General features: G+C 41.1%; 1 protein-coding gene and 1 non-coding gene across 4 annotated transcripts in view; both read left to right on the top strand.

Annotated features, from left to right (window-relative positions):
• Positions 1–1203: 1203 nt before the first annotated feature.
• The window catches only part of cracr2aa (calcium release activated channel regulator 2Aa), a 37938-nt gene continuing 15840 nt past the window's right edge, over positions 1204–23301 (top strand). The window contains exons 1-4 of one of the 3 annotated variants that reach the window (XM_041794757.1): positions 1204–1337; positions 3184–3291; positions 13952–14340; positions 23113–23224. In XM_041794757.1, coding sequence (XP_041650691.1) covers positions 14146–14340; positions 23113–23224 — 307 coding nt within the window. In that variant the 5' untranslated portion in view covers positions 1204–1337; positions 3184–3291; positions 13952–14145. Of the gene's footprint in view, positions 1338–3183; positions 3292–13929; positions 14341–23112; positions 23225–23301 lie in introns of all 3 variants that reach the window. The other 2 variants (XM_041794758.1, XM_041794759.1) reach the window with 2 other exon arrangements.
• Positions 15294–15375, top strand: trnas-aga. The gene has a single exon. It is a non-coding gene; the product is annotated as a tRNA-Ser (tRNA).

Here is a 23301-nt window from a genome sequence, read left to right as displayed (position 1 = left end):
AAAAGCAGCAAAAAATGGGTGAAAATGTGGAGAAAAAGTGGGAAAATGGTCAGAAAGCAAAAATTTGTGAGAAGTGACAAAAAAATGAGTGGAAAGTGACTAAGATGGGCAAAAAGCAGTCAAGAGTGGCAAAAATGGGTTAAAAGTGGAAAAACTTGGGAAAAAGTGGCAAAAAGATGTCGCATAAATGAGCAGAAATTGGAAAAAAAAGGGATATAAAATGACGAAAGGTAGCTTAAATGCGCAAAAAAGGAAGAAGAAGTTGTTAAATGGCCCCCAAAAATATGAAAAAGTGTATTTAATGGCACTATAACTGAATAAGATGGAAAGGCAGATGTTTAAGGACATTTGCAAACCAAAATATCCAAAATATATTAATGTTAAAAATGTTTAAAGGTTAGACATGAATGTTTGAAATGTTGTTGTTTAATTTTTTAAAAATTTGAATCCTTTTTGTGGGCGGGGGTCCACCGAGTCCATCAGTTCTTCTTAGGGGAGGCTCACTCTCACACACTTTGAAAAGCCCTGATATAAACAGTGGACATATCCATCACAGGGAGCATGTCTGAACCAGTGGTTCTCAACTTTTCTATCCCCTGGACCCTCCAAAACCTTCTTAATAAGAAATCATGACCAAAAATGTTCAACCACTCAAATCTATGAGGCTGAATGAGAGATAATGCTTTACAAATATGAAGCAAAAACATGATCTTAGAAAATCAAAAGGAAAAAAACAAACATCTTTACAAAGTGCATTACAGAAATTCAGGGAGGACATGCAGACATTTTATTTTTACTTCATTTCCTGTGATAACATGACAATTTTGGTTGTTTTCTAGAGTTAAAGCAAAAAATAATAACAACAAAGCATTGTTATTTCTAGATAAAGTATAATAAATCTAGTCTTGATAAATAAAATGTACTTATCATGATGGCAAAACGGGTTAAAATCAAATAGATGTGAATAAATGTCCGTTAGGGGCTTTTTTAACCTACTTTAAAGCACTTGGCACGATGATGAAGTACCTTTAAGCTTTAAAATATGAGGGCATGGGTTAAAAATCTGTTTAAAAGAAACAGGAAATTATATTATATAAATTAACCGTCGTCTCGTGTCTTCTTCCTCCATCGTCCACTTCCTTGTTAGCGTTGCTATGGCTGCACACGGTGACTCCGCTGACGTCACTCCGTCAAAGTTTGCCCCGTCAGTGTTGAACCGCATTCCTGCACTCACTCAGGTTGACTAGTAAACAGTTAGTTTGCCTGTACGCGGATGAAGCTGACACAGAAGAAGTGAATTAAAACTTTCAGGCTGGATTTTAACTTTTCATTCAGAGGTACGTCACTAAATTTAATTCTCTAAAAGTCCGTTAAATTCACCTGTAGCGCTTTATTTCATCCAACTGCATCTGCTACCTACTGCTGCCGTTAGCTTAACGTCCATACACCTGCTAGCTGTCTGCCTGATGCAGTAATGGAAGTTCTCTAATAGTTAAAGAGCCTAAATTTAGTTTTAGTTAAAAGGGTTTATTAACACAAAAGATGTAAAAATGTCACAGGAAGTTTCACAATGCAAGAAAGTGTGATAATCGGCGAGGAAGTCAACGCTGTTCTGTGAAACTGAAATCTAAAATTAGCAAACCGAAATAATTTCCTTTTTAGCAGCGTCATGTTTGAATCCTCTCATTTATCGACTAAATTTAAAAACAGTGACAGGTGTAGCTGGTGTTAGCTTGTCCAGCTGCATTAGGAGCTGCAGGAGGCTGATAATGATTTTGAAACTTCTTCAAGAGTCAAAATAACATCTACAAAAGATCCTAAAATGTGTATTTACTGGAGGCAGGATGACCCATTGTAGTCCTGCATCCTAAAATAGTGGAGACCTGTACCGTCAGGCAGTGGTTCTCAACCCTTTCAGCCCACGACCCCCAAAATAACAGTGCCAGAGACCGGGGACCCCCACTGGACCGGAAGGTGACTGAACACAGCCATGAACATTCAGGAATAGTCCTGTGGAGAGAAGGCCGTCCAATAAAGGGGGGCAATATTTCTTTGACCTGTAATTTGTGTGAAACTAGCCGTTTTAAACTTTTCTGCAGCAGCAGAGATGTTAAGCATGACATCATGCAGTCATTCAAGTGGCATTTTTTAAAGAAGAGACTACAAAAAAAATCCTACCTTCTTAATTTTAGTATTTTTTTCTTATTAAATATGAGTGACAAAAGCACTTCAGTGCAACAATTCACATCCAATTTGCACTACAAATCAAAATAATCAGAATTCAATATTTATATAGAATTGTTCAGTCCTTGTTTAGGAATAAAGAGAGTTGAAGATTAGTCACATTTAACTACCAATCACAATATTGGGGGAAAAATCGCTATTAGATTATTTTTCAAAATCTTTCAGCCCTATTCTCAAACATTTAGCTTTTTACTGATCCCTTATTCCATTTTCAATCCATAACATGTTCCTTTTTTGCTGTGATTTTCCAAAATCATTCAGCCCTAGCTTAAATTCATATTATGGTCTTTGATCAGCACAGTTATCTGACAAAAATCCAACATGAAACAAAAAACATTTTAAATGTAATAAGAGGTGAAAAAGGTGAAAATAATCACAATTAACAAAAAAAAAATCTGATTAAAGATTTTAGTTGTTTGACAGCCTAATTTTTGTACGTTTGCGTTGTAGTTAATATAATTTTAAATTTGGTCTGAGCATCGAATCCAGATTTAATCTTCAACAGTAGAATAAAAGTGTGAGTAATGGAGATGCACCGATTCTGAAAATCTGGGCCAATACCAGTTCAGATGTTGTCAATAACAATCGAGCTGACTGATGTTTCTGATACTCCAGTTTTTTCAAGACATCTTTTGGTAAAAAACATCCAAACGACCAACATTTTCTCTCAAATTTACCAAGGAAAACACATCAGTCCACTCCGATTTGACTAAAGCCTCTACTTTGAGTCAGCAGCAGGTGTAAAAGCCGGCTACTGACATCCTTTAAAAAGTCTTATTTATCAGTGGGCTGATGTCTGTCAGCAGGGCTGGTACCAGCTCATACTGATGTAAAACCACTGCATCCATGTCAAATACGCACTTGTAAATATTTGTTCTTTGTGCCTTATTGTGTCATACCGCTACTTTTTAATGTTGTCACGTTTTTCTGTTTGTGCAGGCCTGCTTTAAACATAGTTTTGGATTGGTGTTCAACTTTGCAGTCCTGGCCTGTAGTGAATACTGGAGCTCTGACAGCTGCTGCATGTCCAGCCCTGAGACTGATAAGGTAACTATGCAAAGCAGTAAGCTCAAGTATGCTCACTCCATTCACTTGTAATCGATTCTTTATTGAAGTTAGACCAAAGCAGTAAGAGTGAAACCATCATGTACCACATGTATTTCTGTCACACTGGCCACCTGTCTGAGTCAACAAAGGAGTCACAAGCATACCTGTGGCTGATGGCCAACAGGACGGTCTGTGTAGATTAGACAATCTTGTGCCTGAAGACAAAAACACTGCATCACTCTTTCCAAGCAGAAATTCTTCTTAGTTCCTTTTCTTATTTCCTCTCTCAGCCCTCAGCTTTGTCTGTTGCTCGCTGTGGTTTGTGACTTTCCTCGTGAGGCTTTGAGGTGAGGTTTGTCATGCTTGCAGTGTGTTGCACAATGTTTAGACTCGAAGACTGACATATTCGTACTAAAAGTACGCCTTGTGGTTATGTGTCTCTGCAAGGTGTACAGTTGTCACACAGTGAAAGCACAGTGAAGAGGGGCTAGGGCTCTGAATCTTATGTATTCAGTTCACCCTCAGGCAAATCGGTCAACTGTACTGTTGGCCTTCAGTCAAAGTCTGAAGAAAAGATGTCTTGAGTTCCCCAGAATATGGCTCAGTCAGATGTACAGATGGATGTAGAAACAGATAGACAACTAAGTCTGTACTCTAAAAATTGATTCAGCAGTATGTCGGTACTTGTTGATATGTGCATCAGTACAGATGATACAGCTCTGCAATGGCTGCAAATGTTGTAATAGCAGTTATGTAAGATGCATCTCCTACAGTAAAGTAAACAAAAAAGCAATAGGCAGCAGCAGACTACATGATGCAAAGCAGGCTTCAGATCGAAACAAACCAGCATGCAGAGGAAGTCTAACTGCTGCCGGCATGACTGGAAGCAAAGAGACTGGATTTTTTCAACAGTGGTGGTCCCCCAGTCTCTGGCACCTTTATTTTGGGGTCGCGGGCTAAAAGGTTGAGAACCCCAGCTCTAGTGTGCGACAGAGAAGGCAGAGAGAAAATACTGTAGTTTGATTAAGATCACTTTACAGCAGTGATACTCTAGTGCCACATGTGGCTCTTTTATGTCTTCATTTGAAATATTGTTCCCCAGAAAACCCTGAAAAAGGGAAACTTTGACCTCAGAAATCATCCATTGTAAGTCACATTGCAACAAATCCTTTTTGTCTGTATATTTTCATTGCCCTTATTTGAAATGTTTTTCACTTTTTCCCATTTTGTTGCCACTTTCAATCAATTTTTACTGCTTTAAGCCCACTTTTGCCACTTCTTTTTGCCGCTTTTTGTCCATGTTCTCCACCGTTTGTGCCCTTTTCACCAGTTTTATCCCGATTTTCTGCATTTTCCCCCTTTGTATGCAACTTATCACCCATTCAAGGTACCTTTTGCCATTAAATGCTTCTTTTCCTCTTATTTTTGCCACTCTTTGCCCATTTTTTCTCATAATTTTGCCTGTTTAAGTCACTTTTGACTAATTTTTTGCCATTTTTTACTGCGTTTTGACCATTTTTCCCACCTATTACTTTTTTTTGTTGCTTTTACCCAATTTTGCTGCGTTTCACCTTCTAGATTGTGGCTTTTATGATGGTATTTTTCAACAATTTGGCTCTTTGGTTGAGCAGGTTTGAGTAACACTGCTTTACAGCAGTGGTTCTCAACCTTTTCAGCTCACAACCCCCCAAATAAAGGTGCCAGAGACCGGGGATCCCCAGTGTACCTGTGAAGTCAAACTGGGAAAAAAAAAAAAAACACGCAAAGCCACAGATCCGCCCAGCCGGAAGGAACCATCATGGTGAGTTCGTACAGCACGGACCATAAAAAGTGACGCACACCATCCTGCAGCATCAGCTGAGCAGCCAACAATGAGTGAATGAATGAATGAAACTGAGAAACAAAGTTTGAAGAAGATAACTAACCTGCCCATGGCAAGCCTGTGCGGAAGTGGAGAGTCTATGAACAGCAGAGAGGCAGCCGGTTTTCACTGTCAAGTTCTGCCTTAATTCGTGCGGTTTCCCCACTTGAAAGGGATGGATAAGTTAGATGCAGATTTTAAACTGGATTCTTTCTCAAGACCTACCTCTTAACCAAGTCTGTCACTTGCAACTGCAAGCAACTGACGGCCATCGCTATTGAAATAGTGGAGGAGTTGCAGAGAATTCCAGCTGTCAAAAGTCATCAGCCAAGAAAAATAGTGGAGCTAATTCAAGCGGTGGAAAAAGCACTACAGGACCTGAGTGACCTTGGGGACACAGGTGCCATTAAAAACCCACTTATGACAAAGTCAATAGAGAGTAAGCTTCCAGACACTCTGAAAAAAGAATGGCTTGTTTATGCAGCTGACAGAAGAAATGGTGTGGCACCTAAGAAGCGATTTGACAGTCTTTTGGCATTCCTGAGAGAGCAAGAAAACATTTATGAGCAGCTCGAGTAATTGAGGGAAGAGGAGCCAAGCAGGAGAGAGACAAGGGTGGAGCAAAGGCACACCAGAACCAAGTCACCCAAGTCAAGTAATGACTCTGCAGGCTGTGTCGTCTGTGGCGACGGGAAGCACAGGAAGAAGCTCTACTTTTGCAGGCAGTTCCGTGGACTAACATTAGCAGAAAGGAAAGCTGCTGTGAAAAAGGTAGAAGCATGTAGAAGATGCCTGGAGGTCCATGACGAGAGCTCACATTGCAAACCTGGCTACCTGTGCAGAAATCAAGACTGTAGGGAGGGGAACGGCCCTGAGCACCACTACTATTTGTGCCCAATTGCTGAAGCAAAGAAAAGCAACACTGTTCAGAGGAGGAGCAGGGTTGAAGAGGATAAGAGCAGGAGGAAATACACGGAGGACCAGGAGGAATTTCTTAGGAAGCTCCCACCTGAACTGGCAAAACAGTGCAAGGACGTGTTTTCAAATACTGCATCCAGGGCCTTCACAACTGTAAAAGACCAGCCCAGCCTCTTAGCGGAGAGCGGACTACAAGCACTGCCAGTGCTGATGATGCTTCTCGAAGTTACAGCTAATGCTGGGCAAAAGGTTGGGACTCTGATTGATTTAGCTTCAGACACAAATTACATCACCCATAAAGCTGCAAGCAGGCTTAACCTCAGAAGTGAGGACATCACGCTTATTGTTCATGGAGTTGGAGGAATGAAAGTCCATGTGAGAACAAGATGTTACCTTCTGAAAATCCGAGTGAGAACGCCCAAAGGCACCCTTAAGCCCCATCAGCTGGTTTGTTATGGACTTGACACCATTGCAGATATTCACAAACATGTCACGGCAAAGCAGCTCCAGAAAATCTTTCCTGATGTACCCCTGGAAGAGCTCAAGGGACCCAGAGACATCAGCCTTCTCATAAGTCACAGGGAAGGTAAGCTGACCCCGCAAAGAATCAGAGCTGTGGGAGACCTTGTGCTGTGGGATGGGCCCCTAGGAAAAGTAGTCAGAGGAATGCATCCAGAGCTCTTTGAGGAACTTACCATGTCAGCCCACATGACCAAGACACACTTTGCAAGGTCAATGAAAACAGCTGCTGTCAGGTATATAGAGCTCATCAACGAGACCCCAAAGCTGCCACCTACAGGCAGTCAAGTCACATTCCAGCAAAAGGTGTCAAGTACTGCAGCCTCAAACAGAGACTTCCTGGAGTGGTGGAAATTGGACAGCATTGGTGCTGCCTGCGAACCAAAATGTGGAGGATGCCGCTGTGGGAACTGCCAGCCAGGCGACAAGGAGATGACTCTTGCAGAGGAACGAGAGCTTGAGGTAGTGAGAGGGTGCCTTACCTACATCACGGGGGACAGCCACATGGAGGAACCACACTGGCACGCCAGGTACCCATGGTTGGACGAACCAGCTTCCCTGCCAAACAACAGAAAAGCAGTTGAAGCCACGTTCCTCAGAACTGAAAAGCAACTAGCTAAAGAACCTGAGTGGAAAGCTGTCTACACTGCACAAGTACATGACATGCTCGAATGAGGAGCTGCGACTAAGTTATCCAGAGAGGCAATCGCTAAATGGGATGGTCCAGTCTGGTACGTAAGTCACCTCATCGCCCCCAATCCACATTCAGTGACGACACCCGTGAGGCTGGTATGGAACAGCAGCCAAAAATTCAGGTGTAAGCATGAATGATCTGCTAATGAAAGGCCCAGATGTACTCAACCAGATCCACGCTGTCCTTCTCAGGTTCAGGGGAGGGACTGATGCTGCGCTGGGAGACAAAAAAAAAATTATAATTCAGTTTGGCTGGAAGAGAGAGAAATGCACCTGCATCACTTTCTGTGGTGTGACTCAGAAGATGAGGAGATAAGAGACTATGCAATCACAAGAGTTAATATCGGAGACAAGCCCGCAGGATGCATCGCACAGATAGCAATGCGGGAAACCGCAAATTTGCCTCCTTTCACTCACCTCAAAGAGGAACGGCAGGTTCTCCAACATGATAGCTACGTGGATGACATTCTCACATCCCACAATGACCCAGACCGTCTGAAGACCATCATAGCAAACGTTGAGTGCATCCTGAAAGCTGGAGGATTTAAGCTCAAACCTTGGGTCTTCTCTGGGCAAAGTGGGAGGAAAGAGTGCAAGAACGAGCTGGAGAGAGGAAAGATAAGGACCATCGTCCTACCAAACCAAATGCATGAGGAGGATAACAAAGCACTTGGCCTCGGCTACATTGTTGATGAAGACAAACTTCATGTCATGGTCGCAATTAACTTTTCAAAGAAGAAGAAGAAAATGCGACTCGGCCAAGACCTTTCACTTGAGCAAATCAGAGCCCAGACACCAAATCCCTTGACGCGACGAGAGCTTCTCAGTCAGGTTTCAGGACTGTATGACCCAGTTGGCTTGGTAAGTCCTACAAAGCAAAAGGGAGCTATTCTGGTGCGGAGGGCGTTCCAAGAGGCCAAGAGCACAAGTAGCCAAGTGAAAGACACCTGGGACACAGCACTCTCCGACGGTCTCAGGGAAGACGCAATAAAGCTCTTTGAAGATTTCACTCAGCTCGGCAAGGTCAAGTTTGCAAGAGCGCTGATTCCCTTTCACAGCAGTGGTGGTCCCTTGGCAGTCACATTCTCAGATGGAAGCGAACACGCTTATGGAGCAGTGCTGTACCTGAGATGGGAGTCAGACCAGGGCCCAATCATCAGGCTGGTGGAATCAAAGGCCAGACTCACTCCCTTGAATCAAAAAGGTGATGCAGTCAAAGCTGAGATATGTGGAGCAGTGGTTTCATCTCGTCTGAAAAAGTACTTTGAGCAGCACAGCCAGATCCAAGTTGAAAGGTGGTACCACCTCATCGATAGCCAGACTGTCCTTGGAGCAATTCAACGAGAGAGCTACGGCTTTCAAACATTTTTTGCTAATAGGATTGGTGAGATTCAAAGCAACACAAGGACACAGGACTGGTGGTGGATTTCTGGGCCCCAAAACATCGCCGACATAATCACCAGAGGAGCTGGTCCTCAAGACCTTGGTGATGGTTCCGAGTGGCAAGAGGGTCCGATGTTTCTGAGATCGCCAGTGGAAGAATGGCCAATCAAATCAGCCAAAGAACTACAGGCTACAGCAAGATAAAACATCAGCAAGTTGCAAAAGAAAGCGTTTGTTGCTGTGTTAACAAGGGCCAAGGCAAAGGAACTAGAGGTGAAGCAAGAACTAACGCAAGGTCAAATCCAGGTTCCAACAGAGCTGCCGAGGTCACCCATAGCTATCCATAACCTTGTGGAGGTCAGGCGCTTCAGTGTTCTAGCACGTCTGGTCAGAACGGTTGCTTGGATATGGAGAGCAGCCAAGAAGTTTCTCAGCCCAAGTCAAGCTGTAAAAACACCAAAGTGAGAGGCAGTCTGTTTTACAGGAGGAGGAGTCATCTCAGTGAGAGAACGGGAGGATGCTCTGAGAGACATCTTCCTTGCTGCACAAGAGGGCGTGACCTTCCCAGGCACCATCACAGATAGACTGGTGGTCTACCGGGACAGAAAGACTGGACTACTGGTGTGTGGAGGCAGAGTGCAAATCTTCAGGGAGGATAAAGTTGCAGTCCCTATCTTACCTTATGATGCCTGGGTATCCATGTTGTTAGCCCGAGAAGCCCACAATGCTGCACATGATGGAGTCGCTGGAACCTTGCTAAGAATGAGGAGGAAGGCCTGGGTTGTAAGGGGCAGAAGATTAGCCCAAAAGGTCGTTGATAACTGCATGCACTGTAGGAAAGTTAGAGCCCAAAAGTGTCAGCAAGTGATGGGAGATTTACCATCTGAGAGGACTGAACCGGCTGCACCCTTTGAGTTCACATCAGTTGACCTTTTTGGACCTTACCATGTGAGAGATGACATTAAGAAGAGAGTGACACAGAAGGTCTAGGGGGTCATCTTTTGCTGTATGGCTAGGAGAGCTATTCACACTGAACTGGCAAGCTCTCTGTCATCTGAAAGTTTCCTGATGGCTTACCAGAGGTTTACAGCAATCAGAGGGCATCCAAAGAAGATCTGGTCAGACCCAGGCACCAATTTTATTGGATCAAAGCCAGTTTTGGAAGCCAAAATAAAGCAGCCAAAATAAAGCAGACCTGGAAGGAGCTGCAGCAAAAAATGGGACAGAGTGGGTGTGGAAAATCCTTCCTGCTGACTCACCGCACAGGAATGGGGCCGCCGAAGCTGCTGTTGGTGTCGTGAAGAGAGCACTCCAGAGTCTTAGCCGGGAGTCTCCACTCAGTTACAGTGAGTTTCACACGATCCTCTACATTGCAGCTAATCTTGCAAACGAGCGCCCAATAGATGCCAGGGTACAGAGTCAAGAGGACTGCATCCAGTACATCACACCTAACAGTCTGCTACTCGGCCGAGCATCTCAGAGTGGGGATCTGAAGATGTTTGACTTCTCCAGCTATCCTTTCAAACGACTCAGAGCAATGCAGGCAGAGGTGACTATGTTTTGGAGGAGCTGGAGGCAACTCGCTGGTCCCAATCTATTTGTAAGAAGCAAATGGCACACTCTACACAGAAACGTCGCTGTGGGAGATATCGTCTGGCTGAGTGACCAAAATGCACTGAGGGGACAGTTCAGGCTTGGTAAAGTTGTCAGCACCAGCCCCGACAGCAAAGGGATTTTGAAGGATGTTAATGTCCAAGTCTTCCCCAGCTATTATGCTCCTGTGACAGGAACTTTGAGGCAAAAGTCAGCTCGTCCCACTAGCAAAGAAAAACTGAAAGCCACCATCCTTCACAGAGACGTCAGGCGGCTCGTCGTCCTATTACCTGTGGAGGAACAGATGGAGAGTCAAGCCAGACCGGAGCAAGATTAAGAACTCTACAAGTTTGACATTAAAGCTGACGATCGCCCCGCGTTCCACGGGAAGATCGAGTGGGAGGTGTGAAGTCAAACTGGAAAAAGAAAAAAAAACACGCAAAGCCACAGATCCATCCGGCCGGAAGGAACCATCATGGTGAGTTCGTACAGCACGGACCATAAAAAGCGACGCACACCATCCTGCAGCATCAGCTGAGCAGCCAACAATGAGTGAATGAATGAATGAAACTGAGAAACAAAGTTTGAAGAAGATAACTAACCTGCCCGTGGCAAGCCTGTGCGGAAGTGGAGAGTCTATGAAAAGCAGAGAGGCAGCCGGTTTTCACTGTCAAGTTCTGCCTTAATTTGTGCGGTTTTCCCACTTGAAAGGGATGGATAAGTTAGATGCAGATTTTAAACTGGATTCTATCTCAAGACTTACCTCTTAACCAAGTCTGTCACTTGCAACTGCAAATAAATGAAGATAGAAAGAGAAGACAACCTGCTTGGTCTTTGAGTGGAATCCAGTATAAAATCTGCATCTAACTTATCCATCCCTTTCAAGTGGGGAAACCGCACAAATTAAGGCAGAACTTGACAGTACCTGAAGGTGGTCCAACACTGCCATGCACATTCAAGAATTAGGGGGGATAAAGGGGAGAGCTTTCTGGGGCCCAGCCAAACTGGGGGCCAGCAAAATCATGGTCCATTGTATAGTTAAGCTGTGGTATTTTATATTTTACCTGAATAATAACCGCTCTTATCAAAGAAACAAATTTTAATCCATTTGTGTAGTAAGTATCCCTCTTAAAATGTAAATCATTTTATTGAAAACAGGATTAAAATACATTAAAAACAGTTAAAATTGGTTAATAATGGAAAAAAATGATGGGAAAGGTGGTGAAATTAGATTTTAAAACTATCAGAAATGGGTTAGAAATGCCAAAAATTAGATAAAAGTGGCAAAATAAAAAAAAAAAAAATGGCAAAAATTGGTTAAAGTGGCAAAAACAGACATATGAAGTGGTGTAAGGGGATTAAAAAAAGTGGCTGAAATGGCGTAAATGTGGCAACAATAGGTGGAAATTTGTTGAAATGGGACAAAAAATTGATATAAATTGAAAAAAAACTTAGCTGATGCAGAAAAAGTTAAAAATTGGCAAAAATGGGCATATAAAATTTTGAAATTTGGCTTAAAAAGTGGTAAAAGGGGTGAAGAGTGGCAATAATGTGCCAACAGAGCCAACAATAGGAAGAGAGTTGCAAGATTTGTTTTGGAAGTGGCAAAAACAGGCAGAAAAAAATGGTGGAAAGGGTTTAAAATGGACGAAAAATGCATTTGAAGTTGCAACAGTGAGTTAAAATCGTGGGAAAAGTGATGAAAATTGGTTAAAGTTTGGCAAAATTTGTGTAAAGTGGCAACAGTGTAATTTAAAAAATGTTGTTAGTTTTTTAAGCCACCTGGAGACCCCATCTCAGTGTCTCCCCAACGTTGAGAACCCCTGCTTCATAGGCTTTATGAGCAAAAAGTAAGAGTTTTACTGAAAGAGCATGAGAATCTTTTAGTTTTTAAGTGTACTCTGAGTGTGTGTGTTTACGTGTGTTACTGGTTGTGTGTTTCTGTATGTGTGAAATGTCAGACTCTGTTTTGGTCGCCGACCTTCTACCTGCCTACATGCATATCTGTGTTTCCTGTCTGTTTGTCCTATACCAGTCCCACATGTCAATATTTGCATGGGTCAGCACTCACACAGTTACACAGCCTCACACACCACCACACACTTGGTCTGATGTCGTCGATCATGATTCAGCTGAGCCGACTCAGGGTGGAGGATGACCTCCTGGTAGGCAGTCTTCCAAACCAGTGCACATGGTCTGCATGGAACCATGCACCGTGTGAGTTACATCAGTCGATATTTCCAGGCAGACATCGGCCTCCTTGTCCTCAACACAGCCGTCCGTCAGCTCTGGGTTTCATTGTCAGTTGAAGTTAGTCTCTGCAGCAGAGGAGGTGTTCAGCCCAGAGGAGGCCATGGTCAACTATTCTTAATCAGTGAGAGTCTGAGTTAGGGAACAAAAATCAGCATGCTCTCTCTGGGTCTTAAAGAGGGACTTCAAAACTGATTATTTAAGCCAGGGGTGTCAAACTCAAGGCCCGGGGGCCAAATTCAGCCCGTGGTACAGTTATAACCAGCCCACTAGATCATATCATTTTTCTATTATTACTGGCTCACTGGTATGGGGTCTGCAGATTTCAACGCAGACAATTTTAACCCCGATGATTGAAAATATCCTTGTTATGTAATAAGAATTAGATCGAATAAAGACAAAATAATTTGATAAAAAGTCAGGTATGTGGAAAAAGAAATTTCTGTTTTCATTTTATGTTTTCTAATTTGCATCTCACAATTATAACTCAAAGTTATGGTTTTGACTTTGTATGTCATATTTCACCTTTTCAAATCCTAATTTTGACTTTTATCTCATATTCTGACCATTTAGATTAACCATTTTAATATTTTAAGTCACATTTTGACATTTTAAACTCATGAATTCGAAGTTTATCTTATGTTTTGACACTTTCAACTCCTCACTTTGAATTTTGATCCCAAAATATTAACTGTTTTGATTTAAAATCTCAAATTTTTATTGCATCTTTGGACCCTTTAACTTCTAAATATAACTTTTAATCCCAAATATTGCCCTTATTGATTCAAGTTTTACATTTTTTATCTCATATTTTGACCTTGTAAACTCCGTGTTTTAAATTTGATTTAGTATTTTTTTACTTTTTTTTTTTTTTAGATCTCAAAATCATTTATCATCAATGTTGTGTTTTTTTCCCCTATAATTTGTTACTGGTGAAGATGAGGTTGACAGTTTAAGGGATATTTGGACCCAGTTAGGCTCTCAGGTTAGACCCAAATTCAGAATTTTTTACATGCAACATTTTGTTATTTAACTCAGGTTATTTTGTTTGATAGATGCAATGTAAAGCAGGAAACTGATGTGCAGAACAGAGAGTTTATTCTAGTTTTTATTTCCAGAATCTGACTCTAGTTTTTCCAGCATTAGCAGCATTTTTGAAAATACATCAAACTATGTGTACTTTTCTAGACTTTCATCCTAGTGACTGTGTAAGGAGAAGGATTCTCCTCCACTGTGTATAAACCAGCGTAACATTAATATAAAGCTCTGGCTTCGACTTCTCTCAACCCTTTTCTGTTGTGCATGTGTGAATGAATAGTTATTTTCCAAACATTCTTTGTGCATTTGTGTGTATTTGAAGCACTGCATACTTTGAGAAATATCTCTGACTTTTATCAAAGGTCTTCTTGTTCAATCTGCAGACTGTCCTCCTGTCTCTCCTAGGCTTCATCGACTTATTAAAGAGGTGGTTGCTAAGAGATGACAATCAGCGACATGTGTGAGAGCCTCTGATGTCGAGCAGCGTGGAGCTCCTCTCCTCTCCTCCAGGATCTTTTTTTCCTCCACACCTCTCGGTTAACCTTGCTCATGTGAAGGACACAGAAAAACGCTCTTAAATCAACAGACTCCAAATTACCATGGCAGCCTTTGCCTCTCCATGTGCCATCACAGACACCAAGACCGCGGCGGTGGCCTCGACTGCATGGGAAAGGCATGGGAACCAGAAAGAGGAGGAGGATGTGGGACAAAGTACAGTCCTGGAGAAAACCCACGAGTTCTTCCAGATGTGTGACATCGAGAATAAAGGCTTCATCACCCGACGGGACATGCAGGTGAGGTTTCTGACCTGTGGCGGACATTACTGAGATTTTGGATCAGGATACAACTGTGCATTTAATATAGAAAATATTATATTTAGGGGCTTGATGTCCATGATAGCAGTAGAGACACATGGGAACCAACTTTGCCTGCATGGACGTCTTATGCAGGGATTTTCATAATTCTAAATCAGGCAGTGGTAGTGTCTTTGTTACTGTACAAACATGCATGTGTTGTGTGCATGCTGGCTCTACCAAACACTTTTACAAGCAATGTTAGTGACTGTAATATTCATGTAATGGAAGAACAGACAATTCACACATTAGAGCCTCTTTTATTATGCAAAAAAAACAGGCCTTTTCAAAATCAAACGTATTCAGGATATAAGATTTGCACAATTTAAAGAGAAGTTTTAAAAAATGGTTGCTAATTTCAGGGTCAAATGCTTTCTGTGCATTTCTGTGAAAGAATTCACCAAAAATATCTATTTTTTTTAATAGAAACGTAATCCCTTTCAGTAATGCATGCCTCCTACAGGAGTATAAAATTTTACATTCTAGCAGATTTAGAAGATAATCAATAATTTGTAGTCTGATTAATGATAGAGGGATCTATACTTTCACCTCACATAGTTAGCCTTTATAAGCATGATGAACTAATTGTACTTTTATTTGTGTTTAAAGGTGTTTTTTGCAGCTTTGTCCCTCATAGACATATTTTTGTGACTTGTCAGATGAAGAAAAACTTTTAGACAGGGCACTGCCTTTAGCTTGCTTGCTAAAGCTAGCAGAAAATTTGCTTTATCATATTCACACGAACACATTCTTGTTAAAGTCATCTTTGTTGGTAAATGCTGGATTCTAACAGTTCTAACTGAACATTTGTATGAGCCTTTGCTCTGACATGCTGCGCCACTGCCGCATTTGGGCAGACAAAGCCAAAAAATCCAATGATTGCGACTAGAGTGGTTGTTGTGGCCGAGTGGTTAAGGCGATGGACTAGAAATCCATTGGGGTCTCCCCGCGCAGGTTCAACTCCTGCCAACAACGTTTGGGATTTTTAAACTCTCAGAGAAAGAACTTCTCCAACATTAGATGCTGAAAGAAGAGACTAGACTGAAGACGTAATTGTGCTTCAGATATTGTTAAAGGGATATTTGAGGATTTTTGAAGTTGGGTTGTAAGGCTGGGCAGTTAATCACAAGTTAGATTAAATAGCAGTATGGCCCGCTGCAATTTATAAATCGTAGAAGTTGCAATATTTCTTTAACTTGAAATTTGTCAAAATACCATTTTGATATATTAATTTTTTTTGCAGCTGGGATTTTATGCACATCATGCTATCATTCAAGTGTCAACACAGCAGTCCATTTAAATGACATACTTCTCACTAATCCCTGTTTGCATCAATGCTGATGCACCATGATGCTGCTGCTGGCAGAGCTTCCCCTCCTCCACCCCAGCCTCCTCCCTTACAGCTGGTTGCACACTCATATTCAGATTCATGCAACTATGGATGTAATAATTTAATTCTTTAAATTACACATTGTCATAAATGTGTATATATAAATATCATATCCACTCCCTGTAAAGTCAAGCATGCTGTTCGACTAACCCAGGGAGCACCTTTTAAGCAGATTCTTCTCTGCCAAGTTAAACTCCATATCCATTTTGCAGTTAAGTGCTTAAATGTCTGATGAGTTTTCCTCACTGAATGTATATACATAAGATGAGAAACCTAATAATACTCACATATTAAATTCCGAACACAATATTGGGGAGAAATATCGCAACTGGATTATTTTTGAAAATCGTTCAGCCCTATTGGGTCGTATGAGCTTCATGGCTATAGTAGTGGCGTTATCCTCCAGTGATTTCAGTGAAAGTTGCTCCGGTGGTTCTTACAAGCACAGAGAGATCCCGGCATAGTGACTGTAGATGGGAACATTTTATCCGGGTAGTTTAAGGAGTTTTACGTAAAAATGGACCAAGAAAATATGTTGGCTTGCCTGTACGTTGTGTCGAAAACAAACAAAGTGATTCATCTCTCCCCAAAATCCTCTCTGTGTCAGGCACTAATTTACGATGCAGCTTTCGGGATCTTGTTTCCTTCCACCTCCGCGCACTGATCTTCTGATCAGCTGTGTGGGTCTGTGAGCTTCTACAGGAATGATAACACTCCAACAGTACACATCCAAAATGCATTAAAAAGCAAATGTATGATCAGTTTTTATTTTTCAGTTACCAGACTTTTTTTCTGAATTTGTTTCCAGGCAGTTATTTAGTCATAGAAGCCACATTGCAAAGTTGTACGGACATTTCTGCATATCTCTGTCAAACTGTCTTCACAAAGAATACTCATAAATCACAAAGGCTATTTTAAATATTTCAATAATAAGGTTATGGTGACTTTTGTTAATTCAGTAATTTGCTTGAGTGCACATTTCTTCAACCTTTCCTGTAATGAATCAGTCCTTGTGAAATGTATACAAACAAAAAACGTGAGCACTTTATGTTGCGGCTACCTCTCAAGACAACAAAATGGTTTACTGAGGCGCGATTATTTGACGTGGATGCACAGATGCAAATGTAAAATCAGTTCATATTAGTTTTTTACAGTCTTAAGTAGAGCTGAATGATTTTGGAAAACAATAATTTTTTCCCCCAATATTGCAATTGCGATTTGATATGCAATTATTTTTTAACTTTCTTTTATTTCTAAACAAGGGCTGAACGGTTCTTTAAAAGGGTCTAATTCTGATGATTTTGACTAGGTTCGATATGAATTGTTGCAGTGAAGGCCTTTTGTCATTCTTATGTTTAATAAGAAAAAGTACAAAAATGAAGAAGGTAGGAATTTTTAAAACTACTCTAAAAAATGGCACCTGAATGATTGCATGATATGTCATGCATAACATCTCTGCTGCAAAAACAAGTTCAGAACTGGTATTTTAACACAAATTTCAGGTCTAAGAAGTATTGCACCTTAAATCTAATTTTCGATAATGCACCGTGCAGGGTACATGGAGGCCATGAAATAATAATAATAATAACTTTGTTTGTATAGCACTTTTAAAAACATGGGTTTACAAAGTGCTTTGACATGTGCAGAAGCAAGCAGAAGAACAAAGCATCAAACCCAAACAAAAGACAAGAAGACAGAACGTGACATGCAGACAGCATCAGTAGAATCCAAACACTTAAAGAAACTAACCAAAAATATGGACGAGATAATAATTCAGCATCAAAATACATCAAAACCTAGATGTCATGTGATGCCATGCAAACTAAGACATCACACATCAGTCAGAGTGCAGACATGAAACCATACTACACAACTAAGACATCGTGAACATCATCAGGATGCAGGCAAGACACAGACATCAAATACCATAAAACGATAGGAACCCAGGCAATGCAGGAACCCAGCTACACAGGCTGCGACCGAGAGGACCAAAATCAAAACGTGAGAAATTAAAAGAGAAACAATGTGGAATAAAAACAAAATAGGAGATAAACGAGGAAAGGCAGTAAGATGTAAATAAGAGGGCAAAAACAAAGAGTAAAGCAAGGTAAAACAAGCTCTAAAACTGTAAAAGCATTAAAAGTGATAAATATTATAACAGAGGTAAACAAATGGGAAGCAATAAAGACATAAAAGCAATAAAGTGAGGAAGACAGTAACAATTAAAAACAGCCAAGGGGCAAGGAAATGAAATGAGGTTGACAGGGAGTAAAGGTGAGATTAAGAGGAAATTAAACTAAAATAGGTAAGAATCTGTGAGAAGATAAAAACCAAATGAGAAGAAGATGACATCACATAAAAGCAAGTCTATAAATGAAAGTCCTTGATGGTTCAGTCTTTTGGCTTTGGGCTGGAGTTTGGATCAGGGAAACAAATTTTTGGAAAGCTGCCCTTTGAAGAGAGTTTTCTTCGTGAAGAGGGCCGGTGAGGGTATGAAGTTAGGTGGTTTCCTCTTTGTTTTGACTGCAGGGAGAACCTTGATTATAGAGAAAATCCAAGCAACTTTTGAACCATATTTTCTTTAATTTTACATTTTTATCTTTTCTAGAAATAAAACCCCTTATTGAAGCTGATTGATTACGTTACATAGTGACGGTCTGTGGCTCATTAGTGATTCCCAGCAGGACATAGATAGGATGTGCTCCTTATTCAACATGGCATAAAAGAGACTGAGTCACAGAGAGCCCCGCTGAAGCTTTGTCATGGATCTCCTCCACTCACATTATTGTGCAGATTCACTCGGCCCTCGGATGTCGGCCCCAGACGCGGCTAATTCTTTGATGAAGCACTTGTAGGCCCTCGCTTGCAGCATAAACACACTTTGATCTGCTATTGATAATAATGGTCTTGAAATTAGGGTGAGAATACAGAGGTCCGGTGCTTCTTTTTATATATGACCATCTGCTCTGAAGACGTCAGTCCGTACCTAAAGCAGTGCTCAGTAGTGTCAGTAATTAGCTTACACCTTTCATACATCTCTTAAAGGTTATCTAACAATGGCTTCTGGTAATGCAAAGTTTTTACCCTCAGTATTTTCACAGTATCATCACAGTTAAAGCGTGCGTTTCACATCGGGGCCACAAACATGCTGGCTTCACAGTTCTTCTGTTTGCTGACATGAAGGATGTGTTCTGCCCTGATAACACTATTTACGAGACCAGCTGATTCACAGATGCCGTCCCTGCCCTGGATTGTCTGGATGGCCTCAGTCAACATTTGCAGCCGTGTAAACATTGCATTAAAAACCAGAGCTGCTAACAGAGGTGTGGCTGTGTTGGTTTTCTGTTAATGGTCCAGAGGTTTCTGTCATGGTCAGAGGGTTTGTTTCTGGAGGAACTGGCTCGTTTGTGTCCGTTTTTGAATCCTTTTGGCTCATTCTCACAACAACAAAGAAGCACGCATAAACATCCAGTGCACAGCTCCTGTTAGGATTTAACATGGTAATGAAACAGACTAAAACCAATCAAGATTGTGCAAAAACAGTCTTTACGTTTCTTTTACATAAAAAAATCAATAAGAATTAGAATAATATGTGAAGGGTAGAATGGATTCAGCCCATCCTGTGGTTTATACTCTGGTGTCTGCCACTTAGAGAAGCACTGCCTTTGCGTTAACGCGTAGGCTAATGTAATAATCAGCCAATAAACTAAGTCAACTAGCTGTGAGTGCTAGCCAAGTCACCACACCCCTACAGATGAGTGCTGCTACTTTAAACAAGTCAGCGGATCCAAGATGAGAGTCTGTGGAGGACTCTGTGGCTATGTGTGCTGGGACAGACTAACCTTTTCCACTGGGAAAGTTAGCTTGGTTCCATCCATTTCTCATGAAGCACTGCAACCAGTTTAAAGCTTATAAGCACTATTTTGTTCGCACATGAGCACTTACTAGTGCACAGTTATGTTGCAATATCATGCAGCATTTGTTCTGACTTGGAGTACTGTGGAAAATTAAGCAATGTTGTGTTGCATCAATAAATTCAAAGTTATTTCTATGTAACTGGTGTTAATTGTTCACTGACATGAAAAGCAAAAGTAAAACTAGTTTTAAAGGTAAAACATGGAATTCCCAAAACATTGTCCTGGACAAAAATGGAACTCAGGAAAAAATTAAAAGGATTTCAAAAGGCCTCTTTAAATGAGAGCACAGGTGGGTTCACCTGCAGCACCTTTGACTGCTTCTGCAGGCCCATTGTACTCATCCTCCATCCACAGCGGATGTATAGTAGGACAGTCTCCTGCACTTTTATGAAGTGTCATTACATTCATCATGACTGGTTTGAACAAATCTTCAAGAAAGGAAAATTAAGGTCTTGTCAAGAAACTTGAAAAAGTCAGTTGTTTTGGGGTATAATTTGTTTCTTTTAAATAATTGTATCAGTTTTGTAAAGTAACCTGCTGCGGCACTGTGATTTTGTATTTTCTAATCGATCAGTATTGATAACCTGTTTGAACAGCAACAAAAATATTTGTATGAATTCCCAACTTTTGAACCAAATATTGTCACCGCTTACATTTTCCCTCCCAAAGCCCTCCAGTGTGCCGTTCTAATGACGCTATCCGCGCCTCTCAAGCTCTTACAGAACGTTCTCTAGTGAGCCTGGAACTTGACTGTCTTTCAGGGTTCTTTAAAGATTAAATCCACACCAGTAACTCTGATATTGAATGCCTTTTTATCCATTTATAATCCATTTTTGATCGTTCCTGCAGTTAGTGCCTAACGTTATCGCCATATTGTCTGTTTGTATCCCAGAATGCATTGTGACTGGGCTGTGAAAACCAATGGTAGGCTGTTCTGTTGTCACATCATGCTTTGCCAAACAGCACATGTGTAAACACTTGAAGAAGAGAGCCCGAATGACTCATTATAGAGAGAGAGACACACACACAGAGGCTGTGATGTGGAGTCACTTATGTCCTTATGCATGCACATATGGAGGTTTTATTAGGAGGTTTACTCTATAAACAAAAATTGTTACGGGAATGTCTATTATACCATATTGAAACACACTGCACATCCCTGCAAACAACACTGACAAGTAGAGCTCAGGTCTGTGTTTATCATCCAGTATTCTGAAATGCTCTAGCCTCTACAGGTAGAAGCCTGAAGTCTACACTACCAACATGTCAGTGTGTGTGTGGAGGTGTGTATAACTGTTTATGCAGCATAAAAGCCCATGCTACTGTGTACGCACAAGACCGAAGAGATTATCCGCTTTGCAGACATTTATGGGGGGAAATTTGACCCTTGTGCAGATCTGCCTCCCTGCAACAAGGGTCAATATCATAAACACTGGTGTTAACAGAAAAGCAGAGTAAAACATAGGTTGATGGTTCATTGGCCAAAGAGGCTAGTTAAAAATCACTCTTTTATGCTAAAATCTACCTGCATTTGGCTATCTGGCTGGTGTAAATGTGAAGCCCTGGTTACTAACATCCATCCGTACATTTCTGGGCAAATATTTGCAAAATGAGATTAAATCGCAATATAGCCTGCTGCAATTTTTAAATCGTAGAAGATGCAATATTCCTTTGACCTCAAATTTGTGTCAAACTACCAGTTTAGATATTTTTTGCAGCAGAGATGTTATGCATTAAATATCATGCAGTCATTCAAGTGCCATATATTTAGAATTGGATTTTTAGATTGCAAAAAAATCCTGTTTTCTTCATTTCTGTATGTTTTTCTTATTTAATATGAGAATTGTATGAAAGTCATCATTCCTTTTAATAAAACAGTTCATATCTAATTTACAAAATGAGTTGAAATCATCATAATAAGAAATTTTTTTAAAAAATTGTTCAGCCCTAGTTCAGTCCAATGTTGTGTTGGTTATAGTATAGAATGAGTTATTGCTTGTTTTTGTTGGAAAATGCATGAGATGAGGAACTAAAGAAATAATTGCCTATCAAATCGCAATTGCAATATTGGTTAAAAAAAAAATCACAATTAGATTATTTTTCCCAAATTGTTCAGCCCTACCGCTTATCCCATTGGGGTTCGCGAACCTATCCATTTAGTCTAACGGCTGACATATAGAGACAGACAACCAGGCACGCTCACACTCACACAGACTGCCAATTTAGGGTCATCAGCTAACCTAATGTCCATGTTTTTGGTGATGGGAGGAAGCTGGAGTACCCGGAGAGAACCCACACATGCACGTGGAGAACATGCAAACTCTGCACAGAGAGGCCCTGACTGGGAAGCGAACCAGGGGCCTTCTTGCTGTGAGGCACCCGTGCTAAACCCTTCACCGCCGTGCAGCCCTGGTTACAAACAGCGGCAACTGAAAACAAAACGTACTCTGAATTTAGGTTTGTCACAATACCCTTGCCTAGGGCTACTACCATTCCATCTCCATTATTTCACAGCCTCCATCTCCCTCTCAGCAAAACTGTACCCAAGTATCAACAATCACAGAGAGAGGAGGAGAAAACACAGGAACAAGGTGAAAATAGGAAGCATGAACACCTCAGGGCCAAGTTATGACATTTTCTGAAGTTTAAATATAAGAAGTTTTGGTTCTGCTTTAAATGAATAGGGAAGGTGAATATTATCAGTGTGCAGAACTTAAAGCCCACTAGAAAGCCCCAATCAGTGTAAACGTCTCCCTCTGTAACATTTACCATCGCTCTTCTCTTATTAAATCAACATCCAAGTGTACTTAAAATAATCTTTTAAAGGGCTCTTAAAAATCAAACATCTGTGCCTGTAGAGCTGCTCAGTGTCCAAACATTAAAGAGTGCAGCTGCACCAGAAGAGCCCAGCTGTTCATGTGTTTAACTGATTATTTCATAATCTATTTCAGGATTACATACACATTTGATTTAGCCAGATCTAGTATGTGGGTTTCACTGGTCATCATACCTTTTATATGTCTGATCATAAAAGGTAGAAAGCTCAGCATCCTGATGATGATTAGCCTCTCTCTGAGACAGTCTCTCCTTATGCTACCTCTTCTTAGATTTCGTAACGATTACTGAAATTGAACTCAGACCATCTGTAAGTGTTGTGAAAAACAGTCACGGCCATTCTTCTACTCTGGGAATAAGAATGAAAAAGAGGTTGTTTACTATGTGAGTCACATCCTGAGTTGTTAGGGCTAATTTAGTCTATTTTCAACTACTTGATATGTTTGTTTCCTTGTACATTAGCCGCTGCTCGATGCCTGTCCTCAGCAGTTGTTATAGCTACGCTATAGTTAACGTCCTTGACGCTTTGTTCTTGCCAGTAGCAGCTGTGTTTTGTGTCTTGTTAAATAGAGGCTGAACGGCGGGCTCCCTCTCAGTGCCGAGGAGCTGGAGAACGTGTTTGACACTCTTGATTCTGACGCCAATGGATACCTCACCCTGGACGAGTTCTCCTCCGGCTTCAGTACGTTTCCATTCAAACGGTAAAACAGGGTCTGCTGTATCATTGGTAGGGTTCACCTGATTTCTGTCTTTATGTTT

Source organism: Cheilinus undulatus, linkage group 9, assembly GCF_018320785.1.
Source record: "Cheilinus undulatus linkage group 9, ASM1832078v1, whole genome shotgun sequence".
Taxonomy (NCBI): Eukaryota; Metazoa; Chordata; class Actinopteri; order Labriformes; family Labridae; genus Cheilinus; species Cheilinus undulatus.
The sequence above is the reverse complement of the archived record's forward strand: the minus strand, read 5'-3'. Positions and strand labels throughout refer to the sequence as shown.